Raw genomic sequence first — 23,147 nt, 5'->3', positions numbered from 1 at the left:
GCGTCTAATTCAAATCACTTAACTCAGTTTGTCTAATACATTTTATCTATGTTGTCGATTTTTCGCTCAGTATAATTAAGAAATAGTACTTCCATAAAAACTGGTACTTATATTTTGTTTATAGTCAACTAAAAATATTTATTAGAAGTAAAATAATTGGCCACATTTCAATATCTTCCCTGGTATCCATTTGCAATCATCCAAATTTGTTGAACCATCAGAGCTCTTCAAGCAATACAATTGATGTAGATCAACAAGCCTCTCCATTGTATACTTCTTTACAGTCAACTAAGGGATGATTACAAAACAAGAGTTCAAATCAGAAAATCAACATTAAAAATCAGTAAATAAGTATTAAAAGAAATGGAATACAAACAGATTTATCTCGCAGACGCTCAGCCACAAAACTAGCTATCTCCATTGGAATTACTTTGAAAGAATGACAAGCCACATCATAAACTGCAGCAACAACTTTTTTTCGAACTTTCTCATCATAATCCAACACTCTGTCAGAAAGTGCTTCTAGAAAAAATAGCCATCATATTTCAATACCATCAAATGTTAGCAAAACATTAAGTTAGATGATTAAAAATGATTAACTACTGCCTGCATACTTATAATCAGAGGAGCCTCAGGACGTTCAGGATTAGTAACCAGGCAATTCTTCAAATGATCAATGACAGATAGACGGACTTCAACTACTCTGTCAGTCAATCTCTTTAGGAATTCATCAAAGACTGACTGAAAAGCTTCAGATACAGGTACCTCAGGTAAAGAAAATAATTTCCCCAAGAGCTGAACTGCTTTAAGTCGAATGTCTAGCTTATCTGTCTACAAATTTCAAAGTTGAAGTACCATAATCACTAGTGAAAGATTCATCTCAAGATTCAACTACAACTCTCTATTTGATTTTAAAGAGGTAAACTAAGATATACCATATCATATATATCAACAACCTAAAGGCACATAGCCTCACAGTATAGTGCAAGGCGAATGTGATGATGTACAATATGACTACCTATTTATCTTAATGGTCACCCAAAAAAACATCCTTTGAGTAACTTGAAGTGGAACTAGGAGCATACAGTCGAGGTTATGAAACTTACCAACAATTCGCCAGTTATGTAAGGAATTATTCTTGCAAGAATTTGTGGTGCGCACTGGTACAAGTCATATATAACTTCATGATGATCAATTGAATAATTTAAATAACTACCATCGCCTGACAGTGAAGATACAAGAAACTGCTTTATGAATGGTTCAAGTTTTCCTGCACAACGTTCTATAACATTCATAGCAAGCCTCCGTGCAGCCATAGAGGAACCCTAGGACAATAAAGAAAGAAAAAAAAAATCAAGATGAGAAAATACTGACATGTAAAAGCAAATGGAAAATGAATTCAAACAAAAGAAAAAAAATATATGAGTAAAATAACTAGGCTTACATTTACTTTACAGCCCAACACTGAAAGCAGGATTAAAATAAGATTTTCCTGTAATTCCTCACTCTCATCTAGAATAAGGATCATGATAGTTTGCATTGACGTAAAGATGTTTTGGGGATGATCGTCACTGCATATTGAAGTCACCATAATTCAAGTACACTATAAAGACAAATGCTTAGCTCTTCTACTGATTACAAGACAGTGAAAATGATACAAAAATCTCAAAGCATATACCATTACAATGCAAATGAAAAGTGCTTCAAAGCAAATATTAGTGTAAGCGCAAACAAAGATAAATTGAACTAGTATAAGACAATAAGTGAGCACTACGTAGAAAATAGATATATCACTACAGCCATGCACTAAGAATAATTTAAGGTGAAATTTTAGTGAAGCTCACCATCTTGTGATGCACTCAGCCTTTGATGCTTCTTATCAGCTTTAAAAATTAGGAAACATTTGTGGAAATAGAAAACTTGCTGTGCTACTCTGCTTTAATATTTAAAGACAATTTTAGCAATGAAAGGAATTGATCTTTAATAAAGAAATAAAAGCCTAATCTACAAAGGAAAAAAAACATTACTAGTTCCATTAATTTTAGCAAGGATGCCAGGTTTGTTGGTCATTAGTCCCTCTTTCATTGACACCAATGAGAATATTTTCTTCAAAAATAGCATAAACATCTTCCTTATATTGTTTTCTCTTGTTTCATAGACCGGCATAAACTAACAATATAAAATCCAATTCATTGCAAACTAAATTTAGATAGGCCTTTAAATCTATTACATCATTGCGACATAAACAGATAAACTCTCTAGTCTCTATTGTGTTTCAAAAAGTTTTGCATTGATGATGGATCTATCAACTATTTTTTTAAGATCTTTATTGAGTCACATCATAATATCGCTGTCCCATATGCACTCCACATAGAGTAAACCACTGAGACACCAATATCATATGGAATCTTGACAACTTCCCTTATTGCAATTTAATAATGATTCTATTTCTACCATTTATTTGTGACATCATTTTTATTGTTTTAAACTAATGGTAATTTATAACTCCGCCCATGATGACCGGTCATGGCCGGTCCCAAGTCCGGATAAAGGAGGAGGGTTGCGTTAGGTTGCCAGCCAGCGTCAAACTATGACAAATATTTCATGAATGAATCCATTAAACTATTGTGCTAATGCTAGGTTGTTCCCCGGAAGGAACGCGTTGCAGGGTCCGACTGTAACGTCTCGGCAAGGACCGCTACATCTCCAGAACTCGGGTGTAGTGATAAATATGCAAGAGTTCACGTTACAGGGTCCGACTGTAACGTCTCAGCAAGGACCACTACATCTCCATGAGAACTTGGGTGTAATGTTAAATAGGCAAGAGTTCTCACACCATAGGTTAGATAAGAACAAATATGATAGGAAAACTAATAATCTAAGATTTGGAACATGGAACATAGGAACTCTCACTGGTAAATCAATGGAGGTAGTAGATATGATGATAAGGAGAAAAATTAATATTTTATGTGTACAAGAGACAAAATGGACAGGTGAAAAGGCAAAGATGATAGAGAACTTGGGTTTTAAGTTATGGTACACGGGAAAGAGTAAAACAAGAAATGGAGTGGGTATTATTGTAGATAGTTTGTTAAAGGATGAAGTTGTAGGAGTAGTTAGAAAAAGGGATAGAATTATAACCCTTAAGATAATAGTGGCGAAAGAAACTATTATTATAATTACATATATACACCTCAAGTAGGATTAGATGAACACCAAATATAGGTTTTAGGAACACCTAAATGAGGTAGTACAAAAAATTCTGCCAAACGAGATGATTTTAATAGAAGGAGATATAAATGGGCATATAAGAGTAAAAAATAAAGAATATGATAGGATGCATGAGGTTACGATTTTGGAATAAGAAATAAAGGAAAAACTATATTGGATTTTGTGATAGGATATTACTAATAATAGCTTATATGTTTTTCAAGAAAATAGAAAAACACTTGGTTACATTCAAAAGTGAAAATAATATCTTTTGTCTTTCTTATGGTAAGAAATAAGCATAGAAGATTTATAAAAATTGCAAGTTGATCCTGGATCAAAACTTAACTACCTACCATAGGTTAGTAGCGTTAGATATGCACCTTAAGCATAATATCAATTGAAGAAAAACGTGCGCGGCTCCTATAATCAAGTGGTGGAAGTTATAGGAAAGGAAACAAAGTATATTTACAGAGAGGGTAGGAGCACAAGTATTAGGAGAAATGCATAGTGACTCGAATATGACATGGATAAGATGACATTAAATTTGAAAATAGTAGTCAAGAGTGTACTAGTAGCCCAAAAAGCTATAAGTAAAGCCAAAAACAAAACTTTCAAATACTTATATTGATAGCTAGATACAAAAGAAGGAGAAAGGAATATCTATATAATTGCTAAAGCAAGAGAAAGAATTACAAAATATCTTAGCCAAATAAGCTATAAAAGTGTGTGAATAATGAGAAAATAAAAAAAGTAAGGGAAAAAAACATCTATAGAATAGCTAAAGTGAGAGAAAGAAAAACAAGAGATCTTAGCCAAATAAAATGTATTAAAGATGAATGTAATAGGGTATTAGTAAGCGATGGAGAAATAAAAGAGCGGTGAAAGAGGTATTTTCATCAACTTTTTAATGAAGGTTTAGGAGACCAACTTAACTTAGGTAATTTAATTAGGTCAAATGAGCATCGAAATTTTAATTTTTATCGTAGAATTCAAACTTCAGAAGTAAAACAAACTTTAAATGAGATGCACAATGGAAAAGCCGTTGGACCAGATGATATTCCGATAGAGGTATGGAAGTGCTTAGGGAAACAAGGTATTGAATGATTTACAAAATTATTTAACATGATATTGAAAACGAAAAAAATACCTGATCAATGGAGGATAAGTACTCTAGTTCCCTTATATAAGAATAAGGGAGACGTACAAAATTATGCAAACTATAGGGGTATTAAACTAATGAGTCATACTATGAAACTTTGGGAAAAGGTAATAGAAAAAAAATTAAGGAAGAAGACCATAGTGACTGAAAAACAATTATACATCTTCTTAGACAATTAATTAAAAATATCGAGCATTAAAACAAGATCTACATATGGTATTCATCGACTTAGAAAAGGTATACGATAGAGTCCCAAGAGAAATTATATGAGAATTTTAGAAAAGAGAGGTGTTAGCATAGCATATATTGAACTAATTAAGGATATATACGAGGATATAATAACAAGTGAACCCTTCAAGTGGATTAACTAAAGTGTTTTCTATAAAGATAAAGTTACATCAATCATCAACTCTAAGTCCATATCTTTTTACATTAATTACGAACAAACTCATTGGACATATCAAATATGGTATTGCAGTACGTGTTGTTTTAGATGATATTATTTTGGTAGATGAGACACGTGAAGGAGTAAATGTTAAGCTAGAATCTTGGAGAAACACTAAAAGGAAAGGTTTTAAGCTTAGTAGATTAAAGAAATAATATATGGAATTTAAGTTTAGCAATATTGAAGTAATGAAACAATTGTTAAGATAGAGAGGACGAGTTGCTCGAACCGAGAGATTTAATATTTAGGATCATTTTTACAAAATGATGGAGGGATCGAGAGATGTCTTACATAAAATACAAGTGGAATGGGTGAAAGAGGGGACTAGTTTCGAGAAAACTCTTAAACTTAAAGGTAATTTCTATAAACGCCAGTTAGACCTGTTATGTTGGGCTATGACTCGAGCACATGAGCAGAAGATGAGAGTTGCAGAGATGAGGATGTTAAGGTGGATGTGTGGACATACGAGGATGGACAAAATAAGAAATGAGAGCATTAGAGAGAAAGTAGGAGTTGCATCTATTGAGGAAAAACTCAGAAAGACACGTTTAAGATGGTATGGACATGTACTTAGACGACCAATAAATGCTCCAGTTAGGCGATGTGAAACTATGATAAACATGCATATAAAACGAGGAAGAGGAAGACCAAAAAAGACTTGGTTAGCAACAATAAAACAAGATAAAATTTATTTAAATATAGATGATGATATAATAGGAGATAGAGTTCAATGGCGTAAAAGGATTCATACAGCCGACCCCACCTAGTGGGAAAAGGCTTGGTTGTTGTTGTTGTTGTAAACTAATGGTAATTTATTGATGAAGCAGCCCATTGTTCGTCAACCTTTTATAGAAAATAAAATTGAACTTGATTTGATTGCAATGGGAAAATGATAGCAATGGCATTATCACCTGATGACTGAAACAAATGTTCTGAACATTTCCTGTATGAGATCATTACATTCAAGATCCAACATCACAACACATGACCTGTATTTGGCAACGGTCTCAAGGATAACAACCCTTCTCTCATAAGAAGGGCTGTCAATATCACCCAATCCAGCAAAGGTACCAACAATCAAATGAAATATATCCTGCATAAAAAAGCAATTATATATAGAGAGATTCGTGCAGTCCATACTCCAGATATTTTATGCTTTTTAATGCCTCGATGTAGCTTTCCTTACAGAAAAAAAATACAAACCCTTAGAACATCATCACTATATGGAGCGTCTGGTGCAGTTATTCTGGTGATTTCACAAACACAGGTTGCTACAAGAACTTTGACATCACGATCTTGATGCGTCAACAGGTCTTTTTGGGCAAATGCATTTACACAAGATTGCATTGAGTCTGAGACAGAAGGTGACGGTGACTGCTCTAACTCAGACAGACAATTTGCAGCTTGCTACAAAATCAATTAAAAGATAAGTTGCATAAAATAAACAATAGGCAACTCAATATCTTCCTCAACCATTGCAGTTAACACGGAAAAAAATAAATAAATAAATAAATAAAATAAAAAATTGCTCCACCACACATCAACTATTCAAAATACATAGTATCATGTTATTGCTTATTTCTTCATTACCACTGCATGTCTACATTAAAGAGTGATAGTTCCAGCCACACTTTGTTATTTAAGGTATTTGAATGGTTATTGTCAGAAACTAAGGGAAGTTAAACCTACCAAAATAAATGAACTAATGTCAGTAGTAGACGATATATCAACAAGAATCAACAATGCCATGAAGGTGAAGAAATAAATCACAAAAGCAGGATCTAGTTATGTGAGTTGGACAAAGAGGCAAATGCAAAGATGAGCCAATGACTATACATTAAGCCAATCCATACTTGAAACTCCTCCATCACTAGCTTATTTCAACACATTCATATTAGATATTTCCATATCCAATCATGAAACAAAATGTTGCTAAAGGAATTGAGTTCTTGTGGATTTGATTTTGCATTCAATTGGTTACAAACATAAGAAATCTGACCATTTGTGTTTATCCCAACTATTTGCAGTTGGCTACATGAATATTATAAGTCCATTGAACAAGATATTTTCATGTCAAATCATGGAACAAAAGATCGCTAATTCCTGTGAATCTGATTTTGCATTTAATTGGTTGCACGCACAAGAAATTGGATCATCTATGGTATCCCAATTATTTGGGGCCAGCTACATGAAAATTACAATTCCATTGAGCTCTTTGCAATTGATACATCACTAGTAAGTAGTATTCAAATTAATTAATTTATGTTTGTGGTCTCCCTATGTCTCTTTCAGTTTCCCCTGTAATAGATTCAACTCTTTGGCAACTTATTGATAAGATAAAATTGTAATCCACTAACCAATTCAATTACCAAAGCTCAAAGTTTTTATTTATCTTTCCCTCATTTCAAGACCGTGGAAGGACTAAATGGAGGCAATATTTCTCTTATCACTATGTGCAAGAAAAACAATAATGGTCAAATAAATTTGTATTTCATACCATTCATTTTGTTGATTGATGATGAAGAACTTATCGAATAAAGTAACAGAAGGAAAATTCCTACAATTGGCAAGTTTAGTATTTTTGAGTTATTTCTTACAACTTACATCGTGTACATTTGGAGTTTGAATTGAATACTGATAAATGTGTAAAAGTGTATAGATGCTTGTCTAGTGTAGGCTATATTGTTCTTTACTGAGGATGAATTTCCAATGAAATGGAATAGATACTACATGGGTTACAAGTCAGGTGATCACAAGGCACTCCACCCTGCAAACTTAAAACCAATATAAAAGCTAGCAGACTGATTGAAGAAATCATAGGCTATCTCAAAGTCATATAGACATATCCAAGATTATGAATTAGAGATGATAGGGAGATATCTTGAACCTCAGGAAATCTTCCTCAGCACATAGTTGTATAAGATCATCTTTTGTGTCAATAAGCTCAAGTTCAAGCACAGATGAAATTTTCTAAGGAAGCGCAGATGGAGTCAACCTACTAGCATTTTAAATGACCCATATGATCTCAATTCTCAAAGATATCGTGTAAGACATCTGTAAAAAGATTGACTAGAAGATTGTGAGAGTTAAGTTTTATATGATGTTGCAAACAAGAGAAGACTCGCAGCCTAAACAAAATTCCTTAGTTAAGCTAACTCGTGAAATTTTCACCTTCGGTGGTCTTGTTCACATGATTTAAGCTCCATACTTCAAATTTAATTCGGACAAAAAAGATTCCATCGGAAGTCAAGAAGAGTAGCCAAAGAACATCTTTTTCACGACAATTTAAAACGCTCGACAAAAAATGCCTGCCAAGACAACATTTTTCTTAGCTAAAGCACGAAAATAGTCAACACAATTCCACATGCGACTGCAGTCGAACCCTAATACTGACCTAGTGCAACTGCCCCATCCCAAAACGCTAAAAAAAACAGAGCCTGAAAGACACACAACCATGCAAAGACGAGCTTTTTCCGAGACCCGAGTTCAGATCACTAACCTTGAGTAGCTTAATTAGCGCGTCTTTGGACGCTGGAGGGCTCTCCAGTTTCGATCCCACCTCCTTGAGTTGCTGCTGCAGCTTCTGCGCCATTTCTGCCATCGGTCAGCGACGGAGCAGGGGTCGACCAGCTCGTCTCTCGTCGTCGTCCTCTTCCTCGTCGTCTAGGTCTTCCGCCCGCTGCCCCGTTCAAACCAACAAACGAGCAGGAGTCGAATGGATCGGGAAGGGGAGGAGGCAAAGCGGACGAAGGGGCGTGCAAATGAGGAGTGACTTCGAACGATCCTTCCGATCACCGGGACCCGTAGATCACGAGGATGTGATGCATCATAATCAACAGCAAACTTCTTATTCGACCACGTGTCGAAATATAGACGCTCAAAGTCGGGGCCTGTACTTTTGTTAGCCTCACGTGACGATCAGAAACGATGCTGTATGTCCTGTTACAGATTAACTAATTCGAACTCGCCGAATTTGGTGCGGGCTTGAGCCCTGAGGATGATATTATTCAGATCACTCCTTTTTTTATAAATAATTATATCGGCCTTGTTTGTACGCTGTATAAGTCTTTGTATGAAAATGACAAAATGTGCATTTTTGGATAAAAGAAAAAAAAAATCCAAATATTTTACAGAAAGAGTGGTAATCATATAATATTAGTAGTAACGTTACACTTAAATTTTTATTTTTTACTACAATTAATATAATGTATTCATAGTGGGTAAAACAACCGTTAACTTAATAATTCATTAGGTGGGATGGGTAATACATGCAGAGTAGGATTAAGACAAGAGAATATAACATGATTTGTGAGAGTAGAATTTAGGCCCCACACGTGATTAAATAAAGAGAAAATGTCATAATATGAACAAATTCATTTGTATACACGTGGCTAAGAGGAAGAAAACAGGAATTCCAGTTTTACTCGTCTAACGCTAGCTATGTTAAGGAAGTCCAGTTCTATATAGTAGAAAAAATAGCAAAAATTTTAGTGTATCACATCAAAATATGTAGAATTATATTAAAAATTTAATATTTCAAACTTTATATTATATCATACCAAAAAATATATATATAATATTATATCATACTAAATTTTTTTAATAAGATATTGATATACAATTTAATAATTTAGCATTCGTTTATCAATACTAAAATTAAATATAAACGTGTATAAAATTTATACATACTAAAATCGATCGAAATCTTAATACAGTATCTATACATCTTTTCTGTATGTCAAAATTATTGTTAGGTATGACATTTCAGTACCGGCAAACTTGTTTGGTGTGCCGGACAATAAATGGATCAAGATCTGCCTTGACCGCCACGGCCCGAGACGGTTTTGAAAAAATTGGTTTGAACACTTTTTCAGATATATATATATACACACACACTTACAGCTTTCAGCAGCAACAGTATGCTCTGCTTGTTAAAAGTTAAAACTAAAACAAAGGGGAAAAAAAAAACATGTATCCTTTTTCGGAGAAAATGAACAGACAAACAAAGGTTAAAAAGGTTAATCGAAGGAACAACAAGACCAGTCCACGGATTTGTCTGTTGAAACAGAATATATTTTTGCTTTTTGCACTTCGTCCTCTTCAATGGGAAATTCTGCTTCAAAAGTAGCGACTTAGTCGTCTGCACCGAGTTGCTCAGTCAAACAGAATCCATCTTTTCCATTTCATCCTCTTCGATGATTGTTTTGGGCTTTGCAGCAATCGAATTCTGCTTTGAAAGTAGTGGTTTTGTCACTGCTGATGACTCTTTCGATCCCTGCAAGTTGAGGAAAGTGTAGAATGACATCCCACACAAAGCAACAACTGCTCCGCTGAGACTAACCATTCCAGGGTCGGAGTTGAAGAACACATATCCACCCAGCATGATTACGCAAGTCTTGAACTGACCAAGAACAACGTGAGAGATTGCAGATGTTGCACTGTGCAGTATAAATCAGATCCAAAAGAGTTGTTTTTAGTGATATGATGATTAAAGGCAGTAAAAGTTGCAGAAGACATTCTAATTATTCACTGTACAACAAAAATAATGATACTAAGCAGAAAATCTCAACTTTTACATGCCAACTTAAGTGACTGAAATCCTTTACTAGTCACTGATTAAGTGCTACGCCCTCTCTTCATTCTTTTAGGACAAGCTACACTGAAATCTCAAGCTATAGTGTAATCTCATTTTTTTTTTTCTTTCTCTAATGATGTTAAATCAATTGTGTTTTTAATTACACGGGAAGTATCAAATGCTTTATAAGCTTATAATTCAAACCTATTGTTCTATCACTGCTAACCTTCCACAAAATAGGAGAAATTCTAAATATTAATAAAACAATCATGTTGAACAGATGAAATATAACAACTCTACATTACAGAGTAGATCAAACATATGAGAATATCCCTTCGTGTCAAGTTGAAAACTTGATCACTTAGTGCAGCTAAGGAACAATTTAGTATATTCAAATTATAAACAATCATATTATAAGTTCCTAGAGACTTGCCGACTCACCCAAGTGCCAAAGCACCAGACCACTGGAGAAGAAACCCAAATAACGCTGATATGATGATGGTAGATGCATTGTTCCAAGTCCAGTTAAAGGATAATACACCTGGAGGATCTAGCAGCGGCATTAAAACCACAAAGAAGAATATGGTAATTGGGCTTGTCTTCCACATTAACCTGGTCAGATGGGAACTGATTTAGAAGCACTGTTAGAAGTGAACAGATCAAGTTATATAATTTTTCCACATACGCGAGTGCAGTCCAGTTGCCTGTTTGTTGCAAATTTGACCATAGAATTTTATTTATAGCACTAGGCACAATCCATGCCAATGCAACACAAGCGCCAAAAAAATTAAATTGCAGATCAGTAACTGTTGCAACAGCCACACCGATTGATACAATAGTCAGTGTGATAACCTGGATTGGACAAAGAAAAAGAAGAGTTGGAGATTCTTTTGAAAATAATATGGTATCATTTATAGCTAAACCACATACAGTCCAACAAAATGAACTCATTTATAGTCCAGATGTCTCCAAATGTAATTAGCATGTACAGAAGAGAAACTTGGGTTGCATGCATATCCATAGGAAACTCTTTTTATCAGTAATCTCATCTTTCAGTCACAGTCAAAATTTTCTCCCATTTTCTTTAATAAGTGTTGAAATATCATTTATTTCCATAACTTATCAAGATTGGTTATAAGAGTGGATATGTATCTTACCTAGATTCTGCTGCATATAGAGGCAATGCTAAGCTTAACTTGGTAAGGGTATAACAGCAAAAAAAGCCACTGGAGCAAGTCCTAAATACAATCATATACAACTTCTATGACATATTGGTCGCTTCTAAATTTTTTCTGTTTATGCTAGACCGATTAATTGCAGTTAAATAAAATTCTAAAGGAAATCATAAGTAGAAACCTTTTGAAGCGTCACCCTCTTGCTAAGAATCATAAACTCAGCAAGAACAATTGTCGGGGTCACAGCTATCTTAGCCATTTGATAGAAACCCACACTGAAATAAGAATCAGATATCAATGGAAATGGTGGAAGCATTAGAATAAGAAATAGGATTACTTTGGAGTAAAGAATTAACACAACTCAAGTTATATTGTAGCACATGGATGGGAATCACCTATTATGTTGTAGGCTAACGTTAGCAAGTCCAGTGGCCATAGCCATCACTGCACCCAGGACAAATAAAGAAGAAAATGGTGTAGATTTAGAAGGCGGCGAAGCAGGCAACAGTGATAGTGCTTTGAAGATAGCCATGAGCAACCAAGAAGTTACATAGTGGATCAAAGATAGGGCGATTGGAAAATTGAATCCAACCTTGCCCATGACCTGTAAAATAAAGGATCATTGGTTTCTTCAGTAAAGACTCATATTGAAGGAATTTGCAATCCAGTGATTCCGAAGGAATGTGTGGACTTTGTTCCATACAGGAGTAGGGTTCATGAAGAATAGGAAGTGCCGAGTTTGCCTAAGAGAAATGAGAAACTCACCACTTTGTTGGCCATGATTATTCCAACAGCCACAATGAAATTGAAGGTCAATGCCACAAATGGACCACATAACTTTTGCTGCTGGCGCTTTGCACCTTCCGAAGTATGAATATCACTGTATAAAGTACCCCGTAGCTCCTCCAATGCTCGACCTGAAAGCCATAGGATTGAGAAAAAAATCAACAGAATGAAGCAATTTGGTGGTTTCTCCTACTCTGCTTGCTTTCCCCATTATCACCTGGAAAAGAATTATGTCTTTTGTCCAAAGGAAGCCTTACTGAGATAGAAGTTTAAACAAACTAATAATGCTGGGAGTTTAGCAATAGGAATTCAAGGTGATGTAAGAAGAGGGGAAAATGGAATTCCTACTCGGCAATCATACATTTTACTTTTCTCCTTAGGACATTCACTTTCATCCTTATCGATCTTGGTGATCGATATCATCATTATCAAGCTTTTAATCCCAACTATTTGAGGTTGATTAGGTGAATCATATCCCTCTATTGAACTCCATGAAAGGAAATATAGGTAGTATTCGTTTGATACAGTTACTTATGGTCTCCCTATATTTTCTAAACCACCACATTTAATTAATTTGATTTGCCCACATATAGGAGATATGATTTGCCTTTGAACATGTCATACCATCTTAATCTATTTTCTCCCAGTACTCATCTTCTATATTTAATTGCTTTTGGATAGCAATCCCTTTTTATCTTTTCTAATAGTTTCACAATGATGCAATTGATGAAATCTACAAAGATATTAAGATATCGTTGCAATTTCAAATATTTGCACAGGATCCAATACATAAAGTCTAAAATTCTATACCACCTGTTACCAGTTTTAATTAGGCATGAAAGAAAGCGTTAGTTTGACTAATACGCATTTTGACAAATAAGACCTAACTTTACAAGTCGATTCCCATCTATCCGGAAATTATGAGCAAAATAGTAATGACATCGAGGATTCAAGATCTACGTCAGGTAATTGCCTATTGGACAGGCTCTCGAGGAGAGTGCATCAGAATGAAATAAACACGTTCCCTTGTTTATCTACACTAAGAAAAGGCACCGACAAAGAAACAACCCTCTACCTTAAAAGCTAATCCATACTCCTTGGACAGATAACAAAATTCATCATTGTTAGGGCACAAAACCTCCGAAGCAAGAAAATAAATCAAAACCAAATCAACCAATAAAACAAGTTAAAACACTCAACGAATCAGTTTCCCCTAACTCATAGATGGAAAATTTTGAAACGAGAAAGAGAAACATACCTTGCTGCCCAGCGTCACTGTCTTTGCGCTTCATGAGCCTCCTCCCATCCTTGCCCAATATTGATTCCAACAGTCCCATTCCGATCTACCAGGCCAAAAAAGCATCAAGCCGACTCGTAAGATCCTATCTTTCCGCGAGGAGGCCGGCGATGCGCGCAGAGCATGGAGGAGCCTTGATTTTTAGGATCTGGCACCGCGATCGAAGGCGACGAAAGCAGTTGGAGGAGTGAGGAAGAGGGGACGTCGTACTCGATGATGTAACCTTCGAATTAGAAGAATTGATAAATATTCATTTTGTTCTTTTAAATTTAATGTTTTTTTTTCCAAAAAATAAAATGGCCGATATGCCTTTTAAAATATAAGATTTTTTTAAACTTTATTTGGCATGTTATGACACGCATATATCATATCATTTTTATTAAATAAATTAATAATTAGAGGTGAAATTTTTAATATTTTTATAGTTTAATCTTTAGAGATGTTTTGATGAAATTAATGACGTGAGAAGCAAAATGAAATTCACCATCTGTAATCGAGTGAGCAAGTTCTATTTCAACTTTTCATTTGCTAATTTTAGATATCAAATTTTGTTATTTTCATTAATCCTTTCTATCCTTGATGAATTTTGAAATTGTGTAAGATATATTGTTTTTCTATATTTGCATCCCTAAATAACATTAAAAAAATATATTGCTTTCTTTTTTTAATTATCATTTTGAGCTGTATCTCAATTTAAGTAAAAATATTAAATATATTGCCAAAAAAAATTATTTATCTAATCCACTCGACCATCATCAAACTTCACACTTTCTGTACCTCCCTCATGTGAAGGACGTTCAAAGAGTATGAACCGTCCTTCAAAACTTAGGACTTATCCAATCTCTCGTCTGCTTACCCATTTAACCAACCAAGCCGACCTATTTGTTCAATCCCACATATTCAGTCGTCCAATTCAAGCTACTTGAAAACCTATTGCGTCTAATTCAAATCACTTAACTCAGTTTGTCTAATACATTTTATCTATGTTGTCGCACAGTATAATTAAGAAATACTACTTCCATAAAAACTGGTACTTATATTTTTTTATAGTCAACTAAAAATATTTATTAGAAGTAAAATAATTGGCCTTGTGAACTGATTGCACCAACAAACTATTCATAAAAATGTTTGACTTGTTTTGAGAATGAAGAAGCATGAAGTCTACTAGATGTAGCATGTAAGCAGTACATGAACACCCTGAGGCATCAAACAACAACATCCTATTACAATTATTTACATAAATTGCGTCCAGGAAAAACTCACACTAGAACAAGTGGGAAAATAAGATGAAAGGGGGAAAAAAAAAATCATGTTTTATCTATCTACTAGGCTCTTCTTTTACATTGTCCATCTCTTTGCAAGCTTCTTGCCACACATTCTGCTTCTTGCATGATTGATGCACTGTGATCTTCCTAATTACCCCCACTCAACTCCTTTTCTTCTATTTTTCTTTGCCAAAAGAACAAAAAAATTGCGAAGTATGGAAGGAAGTGTGGTCATCTCTGTTTATAGAACTTTACCTTAGGCATCACCAAAATTTTCTCCTCTGCACAAAAAGGAACAACCCCAAAACCAATCAATGTCAGTTTTGAATAAACCATAGTAACCCTTAGATTCTTAAAATAGCATAAAAGTTAAATATTTAAATTCAATTCCAAGAAAAGAACACCATGTTTCAATAAATCATACTGAGCCTTAAATTCGTAGAGATTGCATAACAGATAAATATTTAAATTCAATTGGTAGAAAAGGTCACCATGTTTCAATATCTGAATGGCTAATTACAACTTTTTCCAGGTACATGAACAGTAGGATCAAACGTTGAAGATCTCTATTTGAGATCCTTGATACTAGATTGACAATATATTTAGGAGCAGCTAATCTCACTTGAGTGTAAATATGCTTGAGCAAAGATTTCAGAAAAATAACACTTAGAATAGTAATCGGCCAAAATCATAGACCTAGTGCATCAAAATTCACAAAGTTTGATGATGGGTTTGGTTCACAAAAATAACTATTTTATTGATTGTGAATTTTAGAATAAGTATTTCTATTGCGATTCTAAAAATGAGCTCAGAATACTAATTTCTGTTAGATTTGTGATTTTCAATTTATAAGAGTAGCTATTCCTTATCTTATCCATTATTAAACATATTATTACATTATTCAACTGTTCAAAGTATACACATCAAGAATAAAGTAAGTGAATCGAAGAGGCTAGTCATATGCCCTGAGTATACTAGTTAGAACAATGAATAGGATGTACCAATATGGATAGAGGGACCAAATAGACTACTTGGTCGAACGCATCAGATGAGTCAATCGACTCAATCATGTCGTAATGGTTGACCACCCTCTATAAAATGGGTTAGTAAGGCTGCACAAATTAATCAAGTTGGGCGGGCCTAGTGGACTAAATAGTAGGGGTTGGTTGAGTTAACCGATTGGCTGAGCCGATGAACCAAACAAGTTAAATGTGTCAGTGGAATAAGGAGGTTAACTAGGTTTGTTAGACCCACCAAACTGGACTAGTTAATCAATTGGACCAATAGGAAAAGCAAATTGGGCAAGTAAATGCATCAGTTAGGTCAGGAGGGGCAGTCAAGCTAAATGGCTTGGTCATATTGGGAGTGTGGACCAATTGGTGGATTAGGCATATTGGACAAGGTAGATAAGTTAAAACCAATTGATTGAGTAGATTATGTGAGCTATATGAATTGAACAAATATCTCATGTATAGAATATATAGATGTTTTGGTGAAAATTATTCCTTGTCTGTTATTATTAGTATTCTTACGAATTAAAAAAAATATATATTTTATATCTCTTCCATACCATGAACTAAATTAATGAATACTTTTACTATTCTATCATTTTCCCTAATTTCATTCCATAGGAATAGTTATTTTATTCCTAGTGTATTGTAATTTGTGAACCAGACTGACCAAGAGAGTTAGAAAGATCTAAACTCAGGAGTGGTGATTTAATTTTTCCTAACATATCAAGATAATTCTTGCTTACTCTCTCAAGCAATCCTTAGCCTGTTCAAAAGACCACTTAACATTATAACTTGTAAGTATCAAACATTTATTTAAATGCAAAGTATGCAAATCAGAATCCTAAACACTAACAGATTAACTAATTTGCCCTTTTTTTATTTTTTTCCAACTGAAGATACTAAATATAACCAATAGATAAATTCAAAAGGAAATATCCTGTTTCACAAGTTAACAAATAAGAGCAATAAGCAACTGAAAAGATTAGTGCTTCTTCGCTAATCAAATGTACTCATGGATGAGGGGAATTATGGTCTACAAATATGAAATCAATTTTCTGGACATACCCTAACAGTAGTATCATTTAGAGCTTCTATAGACGTTTCAATCTCCAATTGCTTCGTCACAGTTGCTTGTAATACCTGAATGAGGAACTTAGATCAAATTCTGGGATCAAAATGTCAAAAACAGAGAATGATACACTACAACTTCGAATGGGCATGGCTAATATATCCAAGCATTGCATTACCTTGTTTGTCTTGTGAAGATCTGACTCAACATTTTTAATCCTATTCATTGAATCTTGGATTGCCTGCTCTTTCTCCTGTGGAATTTCTGCAGGTTTTCTGCTAAGTTCATTAAGCAATGACTCAAGCTTATCAAGACGTTGGATACATGGAGTCACATCATCTTCCTTGGCAGATTCTAAGTTTGAATGTTTATCATGTATCAACCTCAGTCTATCTGATGGGTGAATGCTACACAGTCTCTGGTCTGTTCTAGATTGAAAGATACCAAGGAAGGACAATACTTTTACCAACAAAGTGATCAATGCTCTACCAAAAGTTTGCAATTTTCCTCTTGGCTCATTTTCAGTGGCATTGTGCCCCTCAAAGGACAAGTTGCCTGAAACATCAAATAAAGATAAAAATTTCACCAATTTACCTGGTAGTAATAATTTCCTTGTTATTGCTTCAAGAACAATATAACTTTGTGATCTGCAAGCAGTAAACTAGATAATAAAGGAAATGAATGGTTGTACAAGTGTTTGTGTATGGATGCTTCTGTGACTGTAGAGTTCAGCAGATTTGTCATTCAAGGGACTCGGGTTTTGGGAAAAACTAATACGATGGTCATTTTGGTCTAGTGCAGGTTTACATGACAATTTAAGTGCTATATGATCTTTCTCTCTTCGTGAAAAAAGAATTTAAGAACCCAAAAATTTGGTTACTAAGGAAAAGGCATTTAGATCATCCATACTACCTAATGAATGTGAGGCTCTTGCAGGAAAAGAATGGCTATCATCCTTTACTTCATCAGACAAGTTCGCTGCAGATACTGGCATTTTACCGCCAGATGGTTCAGGTACAACATGATTAGTACATCCATAGGAAGACATAGAATCTGCTGCTCTGACCTGTCAAGACAATGAAGACAAGGAGATGCATAAAGATTTTGTAGTAGTTAGTCAATTGTGCAGCGACCTTACCAGTTACAAAAATTGCACACACATATAAATTTAAAAATTGATGATGATGAAGAAGACGACTCAAATAGAATCACCAGTGCCACAATTTCAATTTGGGCAGTATCCTCTATTTTGTAGGAGACAGATTTTTTCTATTTTGTGTAACAAACTAGGCATTGATAAATATTTACAATTCAGCTCGAGGAGAGTGTTTGAAAATATAATTTAGTCCCACATAATGTATTTATCTTTTAATTGCTATTATTTCTGTACTAGATGTATGAGGGTAATTATTCTTTTTTTCTATGTAATAAACTTCATAATTACCTCAACTAAGACATAGTTACAGCATTCCATAGTATGATAAGTGAATGTTACAATATTATTCAAATCATCATGGAGCATTTCCCAAATGCATACACAGCCAAAAAAAAACACATTGGAATTAGTTTTAGTTAAGTGTTTATTAGTCAGATGCATCAAACTCACATCTTCATGCACCAGAGCTGAATGATTATGTTCAGGAGTCATTGATATGACTGGAGAATCAAGATAGTCTACCTCATATCCTGATCCAGCAGTTGTACCTCTGTTACTTCTCTGCTATTCAAAGGGCATGAAGTCAGTTTAGTGGCAACAAAAAAGGAAAATGTACATATACATCGAAAACATGACAAAAGTTACAAATTCAATATTTTGCCTTTGATGGATGTCGCCTGGAATAAGATGCATTGATCTGTTGGCCATGTCCATGCCTGATTTCACTAATACATGATGTTCCAATGCAATTTACAATCTACACAGAACAATGAGCAATAGATCTCTCAGTTGAAGAAAATATTAGTCTAATGGGACAGTTTGTTAGTAAATAGAATATGATATAATGCAGCAAGTAACAAGATGGAGCTACCTACTTTCATTATAATTGGGTCGTTCCAGGGTCCTTTCTTAGACCTGAGGCATCCTCCCTGAGTGTAGCAAGTACATGTGCCACCAAGAAAATCAGGCAATTGGCTGTAAGAAAAAAAAAAATTACATGAGTCTGGTGGTCATGGGTATGATAAAAGACATCCAAAGGCAAAGAACTCAAAGCCTACCAACCTTGAATCAACTGCTTCAAGAAGCTTACTCTGGTACTTTGCACCAAGAACCTACATAAGAAAATTTTACCATAGATGCCATGCAGAACAGAACAAATATGACTATATGACACAACAAACTAATTCTTTGGAAGAATTTAGCTTACATGTATTTTTGAAGTTGTTTTGGAATCGAGGAAGCCTTTTACAGTGTTCCACAGAAGTTTAAATCCATGTCCAGCATTTATCACAAACATTTGATGAAGTGTCTGCACAAACTTAAACATGTGAGCCTTCCTCCTAGAAGATGCAGAGAAAATTTTGTCCTACCTCAGGATAGTATTCACTGTCTATCTTGTTCATGTTAAGCAACAAATCCCTTGCTGTTTTGCTGAAATTCTTCAATCCCTGTAATCAATAATACACCAGATAGTTCAAAAAATCACACTCAGATGACAAAGAAATGGCCCAAATCGATAGATAAAAATGAAACTGAGGGGCCACTAGCAGTGTTTGATATAGCAGGAAATTACATAAAAGTATAATTAATCTTTTCCATTTTGTCCAAAAGGTATTGTTATTTGTTAAATACAAGAAGAATGAAGAAAAAATATTTAATGAAATATTTCTAAAGAACCGTACAAAGAAAGCTCATAGGAAGACATGATAGAAACATACTACACCCTGTACATCCAATATTGTTGTTGTTGAGCCAATATATCTTTTGGCAGCTATAGAACATGCAGGAAATTTCTCATTCAGGGTTCTCTCAAACTCCTGCACATGATATTTCAAGTAGCGCTCCACTGTAGTTATGCACATAAGCTTGTCAGGCTCAACACTCCCAAGCCTCTCAATATAGATCGGTCTTCCCTCCTTGTCAACTCCGTGATACCCCTGAGGATAATAGTGCAAGACATCCTCCAGCTCTTCAAAATTGAAATCCTTCAATTGATCAAGAAATTGTGTGATCAACATGCCAAACATTGTTTTAAAAAGAGCTGACTTCAGTACATCAAAAGAACTCTTCTAATATAGATAGTAATGCAAATGTATCTAGCTTAGTTTTTTTATTCTCTGGCCCAGACAGTTCCCATTTTTAATTTTTATTAAAAAATGCGAATATCTAAGATAATGAAATTGGCATTAACATTACTATATCCATTACATGTTGTATCCACGTATTACAGTAGTAAAGGCAAGTCATGAATACAGACTATTTGGACTCAATTACCTGGATAGTCATAGGTATACTACTATAGGTAATTAGGTTTTGTTTCATTCCTCGAAAATGATAAAAATATTATAGGAGGCATAAATAAATACCTATACGTTTTGAAGTAATAAAGAAGGTAATACTAATGCTCGCTTTTGATAGTCACCATTCTTAGGAGGCATGTACAGCTACACCATGATTGGTGAATAATACATTACCTCCAGAATTGAGTCTGTTCCAAATTGTTTTCTCCATTGAAGCATCTCGTCCCACATCTGTATTGCTTTCTCAAAATCAAATTTCCTGGCTTTAAGGAATCTAGAGACACATACAAAAAAACTTTGATAAAGTTTCTTATGGATTAATGTGATCATAATATCAAATATTAAGTCCTCCACAATTACAACATGCCACAACAAGACTAATCATGTCAACCCAAGTGATCAAACTATTAGGAACAGATGACCTAACCTGAGCAATGTATGGTAATTATCATGCTTATCAGGTAACAGATTTTTTGTAATGAGTTCTTGCCGGAATGCTTGGACTGCTTGCTCCTCTTCAGCATCTCTCACATCCTCAATTGAAAATGAAGGAACTCTGAAATCAACTCTCTTCTTACTCCGCTTCTTCAGGGAATAAGTAAGTTTAGTGGAAGCGTGCAATGCTTTTTTCCTTAAAGATCCTATTTTTGTTCTCCTCAGCTCATCTTCAGAGTTTTCCATGTCAGGTATTCTTTCTTTTCTCTGATCAAAATAAATAGATCCCTCAAATCCTGTAAGGAAGACAGGTACAGTATTTGAGAAGTCCATCCATGTTGTCGTATTAAGAGTCCTTAAACTACCCACCTAACCTTTGCTCATGAGTCATCAATGAACAACCTTTTCAGTGTACGAGCTTCAGAAGTATTGAACTGCAATTTATGCCTCTGGTTAGAATCAACCAAAAGGTCCATAAATGACGACATATTAAGAAAAAAAAACTATAAAGGAAATGTAATGCGATAAAGGAAGAAAGACACAGAGAACTGTTCAAACATCAGATACAAATCATCAAAAATCATAATTAAAAGAATATCTTTTAGTAAATCATCTCAACAAAATAGATCCACGTCGAATCTAGAGATGCATCGCGACGCCGAAGCAAAAGTTACCTCGCCGACAGCTCCAACATCGCAAGATCCATTCGCATGGATGCCGAAGTTCGTATCGACAAAGGTACCCGACAACTGCATTCATCCATCAGTTACCAAAATGATCAAAATAAACTCCTTATTTTAATCTCTCCGTTCATAAATCACCATAGCCCTCAATCGAAGATCCATCTGAACTAGAAAGCGATCCTCAAAAACCAATACTCGAAAACCGTCCCAAAACCCGATGTCAAATGAATAAATGAACCCCACTACCTTGCACTTCTAATCCCAACGAGCACGAACAAATTTTTGATCGAAAGAATTCAATTTGCCGCAACCACGAGAGGAACACCGGCAAGTACCTCTTCCGGATCAGGAGCACGACAGGAAGCGGAAGACAAACCAAGAGTCTATAGCTCAAGGCAGGGTGAACTGAAGGATCGCAAGAACAACGGAGAAGAGAGATCGTCGTGTGGAGAAGCAAGAGTTCGATTACAGCATCGACTCCTTTTTGCTTTTAACATTTGCCGTGAGATCATATCGACATATTTGATAGACGCATAAGCCTTTTATGCGGATAAATGTGCAGTGAGACTTCACAGTATGTATTTCCATTTTACTCCTCATTATTTAATATAATCACATATCCAATCATTTTCTATTTTTATTTCCATGACCTTTTTTATATATTGTTTTCATTCCCTGCAACATTTATTGGAGGGCTAATCTTATTTGATTTGAAATATAATTTTTTAAAATAAAATTAAAATATAACACTGTGTGATTTAATAAATAAATGAATATCACAAACTAGATATTCTTACAAAATAAAATGATTATAAAAAAGTTTAATTAATTTTAAATGTTATAAAATTATCTTTAAAAATATAATTAATTTATATTATTTCATATGGTTTTATATTGACTTATATAAAACAACCATTTAGGACAAAATTAAATATAGTTTCCCTTCTAATTTTTATTCATTATATCAATTTTTTTGGCATCATAAACTTCAAGCCGCTTTTAGGTTGATTAAGTTATGCCAAAGTGTGAGATTATTAGTCTCATTAGTTAGTAAAATAATATATTAGAAAATATTATTGTACACGATATTGAATAATGGAATATCCAACAAGAATGTGATCTTGGTGGATGAGTTAAAGTGGATATATGATTCAATATTTTATATTATCCTTTGATATAAATTGTTAGTAGATGAATGAACAGGAAGCAAAGATAAAATACTATAAAGGTTTTTTTTTAAAAAAATAACCTCGACAAAAAAAATACAAATTAGTTACATAAGGTTTTTTGTGATAGAATAAATTGAATAATTTATTTTGGATTTGATTTTATCTGCAACATTATTTTCTTTCATTTAAAATTTATTACATGCTTGTTATCAAGAATACAGTTTTGGTAATTAATCAGTATTAATTATATTTTTAAAAAAAAAAAAAAACAATTTAGCAAAGTAGTTTAAAATAAGAGGAACTATTTTACTTGCTATCCCGTTTTGGGATGTATTTTAGAAACAAATGCAAGGAAAATAAAGAGAAACAAATTAAGTAGTTTTCTATGATAAAAAATTAAGTAACGGTTA

General features: G+C 34.2%; 3 protein-coding genes across 10 annotated transcripts; all 3 read right to left on the bottom strand.

Moving 5' to 3' along the window:
- Positions 1 to 141: 141 nt before the first annotated feature.
- LOC122043799 (sister chromatid cohesion protein PDS5 homolog B-like) lies at positions 142 to 8,621 on the bottom strand. The gene is made up of 8 exons (XM_042604376.1): positions 8,314 to 8,621; positions 6,018 to 6,221; positions 5,726 to 5,907; positions 1,445 to 1,571; positions 1,107 to 1,325; positions 615 to 831; positions 377 to 522; positions 142 to 288 (listed from the first exon to the last, which is right to left on the bottom strand). Exons 1-8 carry the CDS (start codon positions 8,413 to 8,415, stop codon positions 142 to 144), a joined length of 1,344 nt encoding a protein of 447 aa, XP_042460310.1. The 5' UTR covers positions 8,416 to 8,621.
- A 1,035-nt stretch (positions 8,622 to 9,656) lies between these two features.
- LOC122041509 (nucleotide-sugar uncharacterized transporter 2-like) lies at positions 9,657 to 13,886 on the bottom strand. Of its 2 annotated transcripts, XM_042601216.1 has the most exons (8): positions 13,609 to 13,886; positions 12,330 to 12,481; positions 11,960 to 12,168; positions 11,746 to 11,839; positions 11,075 to 11,241; positions 10,831 to 11,001; positions 10,156 to 10,252; positions 9,657 to 10,089 (listed from the first exon to the last, which is right to left on the bottom strand). In XM_042601216.1, the coding sequence occupies exons 1-8, from the start codon at positions 13,685 to 13,687 to the stop codon at positions 9,973 to 9,975; spliced, it is 1,086 nt and encodes a 361-aa protein (XP_042457150.1). In that variant the 5' UTR covers positions 13,688 to 13,886; the 3' UTR covers positions 9,657 to 9,972. The 2 variants fall into 2 exon arrangements, with proteins under 2 accessions (XP_042457150.1, XP_042457149.1); XM_042601215.1 differs by having other exon boundaries at positions 9,657 to 10,252.
- A 912-nt stretch (positions 13,887 to 14,798) lies between these two features.
- LOC122041508 (phosphatidylinositol/phosphatidylcholine transfer protein SFH13-like) lies at positions 14,799 to 22,089 on the bottom strand. 7 transcript variants are annotated; one of them, XM_042601208.1, is made up of 15 exons: positions 21,815 to 22,089; positions 21,255 to 21,319; positions 20,878 to 21,181; positions 20,625 to 20,724; positions 19,869 to 20,135; positions 19,521 to 19,598; positions 19,358 to 19,459; positions 19,213 to 19,262; positions 19,026 to 19,125; positions 18,812 to 18,907; positions 18,601 to 18,711; positions 17,907 to 18,060; positions 17,173 to 17,549; positions 16,991 to 17,065; positions 14,799 to 15,193 (listed from the first exon to the last, which is right to left on the bottom strand). In XM_042601208.1, exons 2-15 carry the CDS (start codon positions 21,274 to 21,276, stop codon positions 15,176 to 15,178), a joined length of 1,854 nt encoding a protein of 617 aa, XP_042457142.1. In that variant the 5' UTR covers positions 21,277 to 21,319; positions 21,815 to 22,089; the 3' UTR covers positions 14,799 to 15,175. The 7 variants fall into 7 exon arrangements, with proteins under 7 accessions (XP_042457142.1, XP_042457143.1, XP_042457148.1 ...); XM_042601209.1 differs by having other exon boundaries at positions 21,904 to 22,089; XM_042601214.1 differs by having other exon boundaries at positions 18,673 to 18,711; positions 21,904 to 22,089.
- Between the last annotated feature and the right edge of the window lie 1,058 nt (positions 22,090 to 23,147).

Source organism: Zingiber officinale, chromosome 2A, assembly GCF_018446385.1.
Source record: "Zingiber officinale cultivar Zhangliang chromosome 2A, Zo_v1.1, whole genome shotgun sequence".
Lineage (NCBI taxonomy): Eukaryota > Viridiplantae > Streptophyta > Magnoliopsida > Zingiberales > Zingiberaceae > Zingiber > Zingiber officinale.
Note: the sequence above shows the minus strand (reverse complement) of the source record. Positions and strands in the feature narration are given on the sequence as shown.

Coding starts and splice junctions, on each gene's coding strand:
- LOC122043799 (XM_042604376.1), bottom strand. CDS start 8,415: ATGGCAGAAATGGCGCAGAAGCTGCAGCAGCAACTCAAGGAGGTGGGA. Junction 832..1,106: donor ACATAACTGGCGAATTGTTG/GTAAGTTTCATA, acceptor TGAAATTTGTAG/ACAGATAAGCTAGACATTCG. Junction 523..614: donor TGAGGCTCCTCTGATTATAA/GTATGCAGGCAG, acceptor TATTTTTTCTAG/AAGCACTTTCTGACAGAGTG.
- LOC122041509 (XM_042601215.1), bottom strand. CDS start 13,687: ATGGGACTGTTGGAATCAATATTGGGCAAGGATGGGAGGAGGCTCATG. Junction 12,482..13,608: donor CAGTGACGCTGGGCAGCAAG/GTATGTTTCTCT, acceptor TATGGCTTTCAG/GTCGAGCATTGGAGGAGCTA. Junction 12,169..12,329: donor TAATCATGGCCAACAAAGTG/GTGAGTTTCTCA, acceptor TTTATTTTACAG/GTCATGGGCAAGGTTGGATT.
- LOC122041508 (XM_042601208.1), bottom strand. CDS start 21,276: ATGACTCATGAGCAAAGGTTAG. Junction 19,460..19,520: donor ACAGTGAATACTATCCTGAG/GTAGGACAAAAT, acceptor AAGTTTGTGCAG/ACACTTCATCAAATGTTTGT. Junction 18,061..18,600: donor CAGCTCTGGTGCATGAAGAT/GTGAGTTTGATG, acceptor TTGTCTTGACAG/GTCAGAGCAGCAGATTCTAT.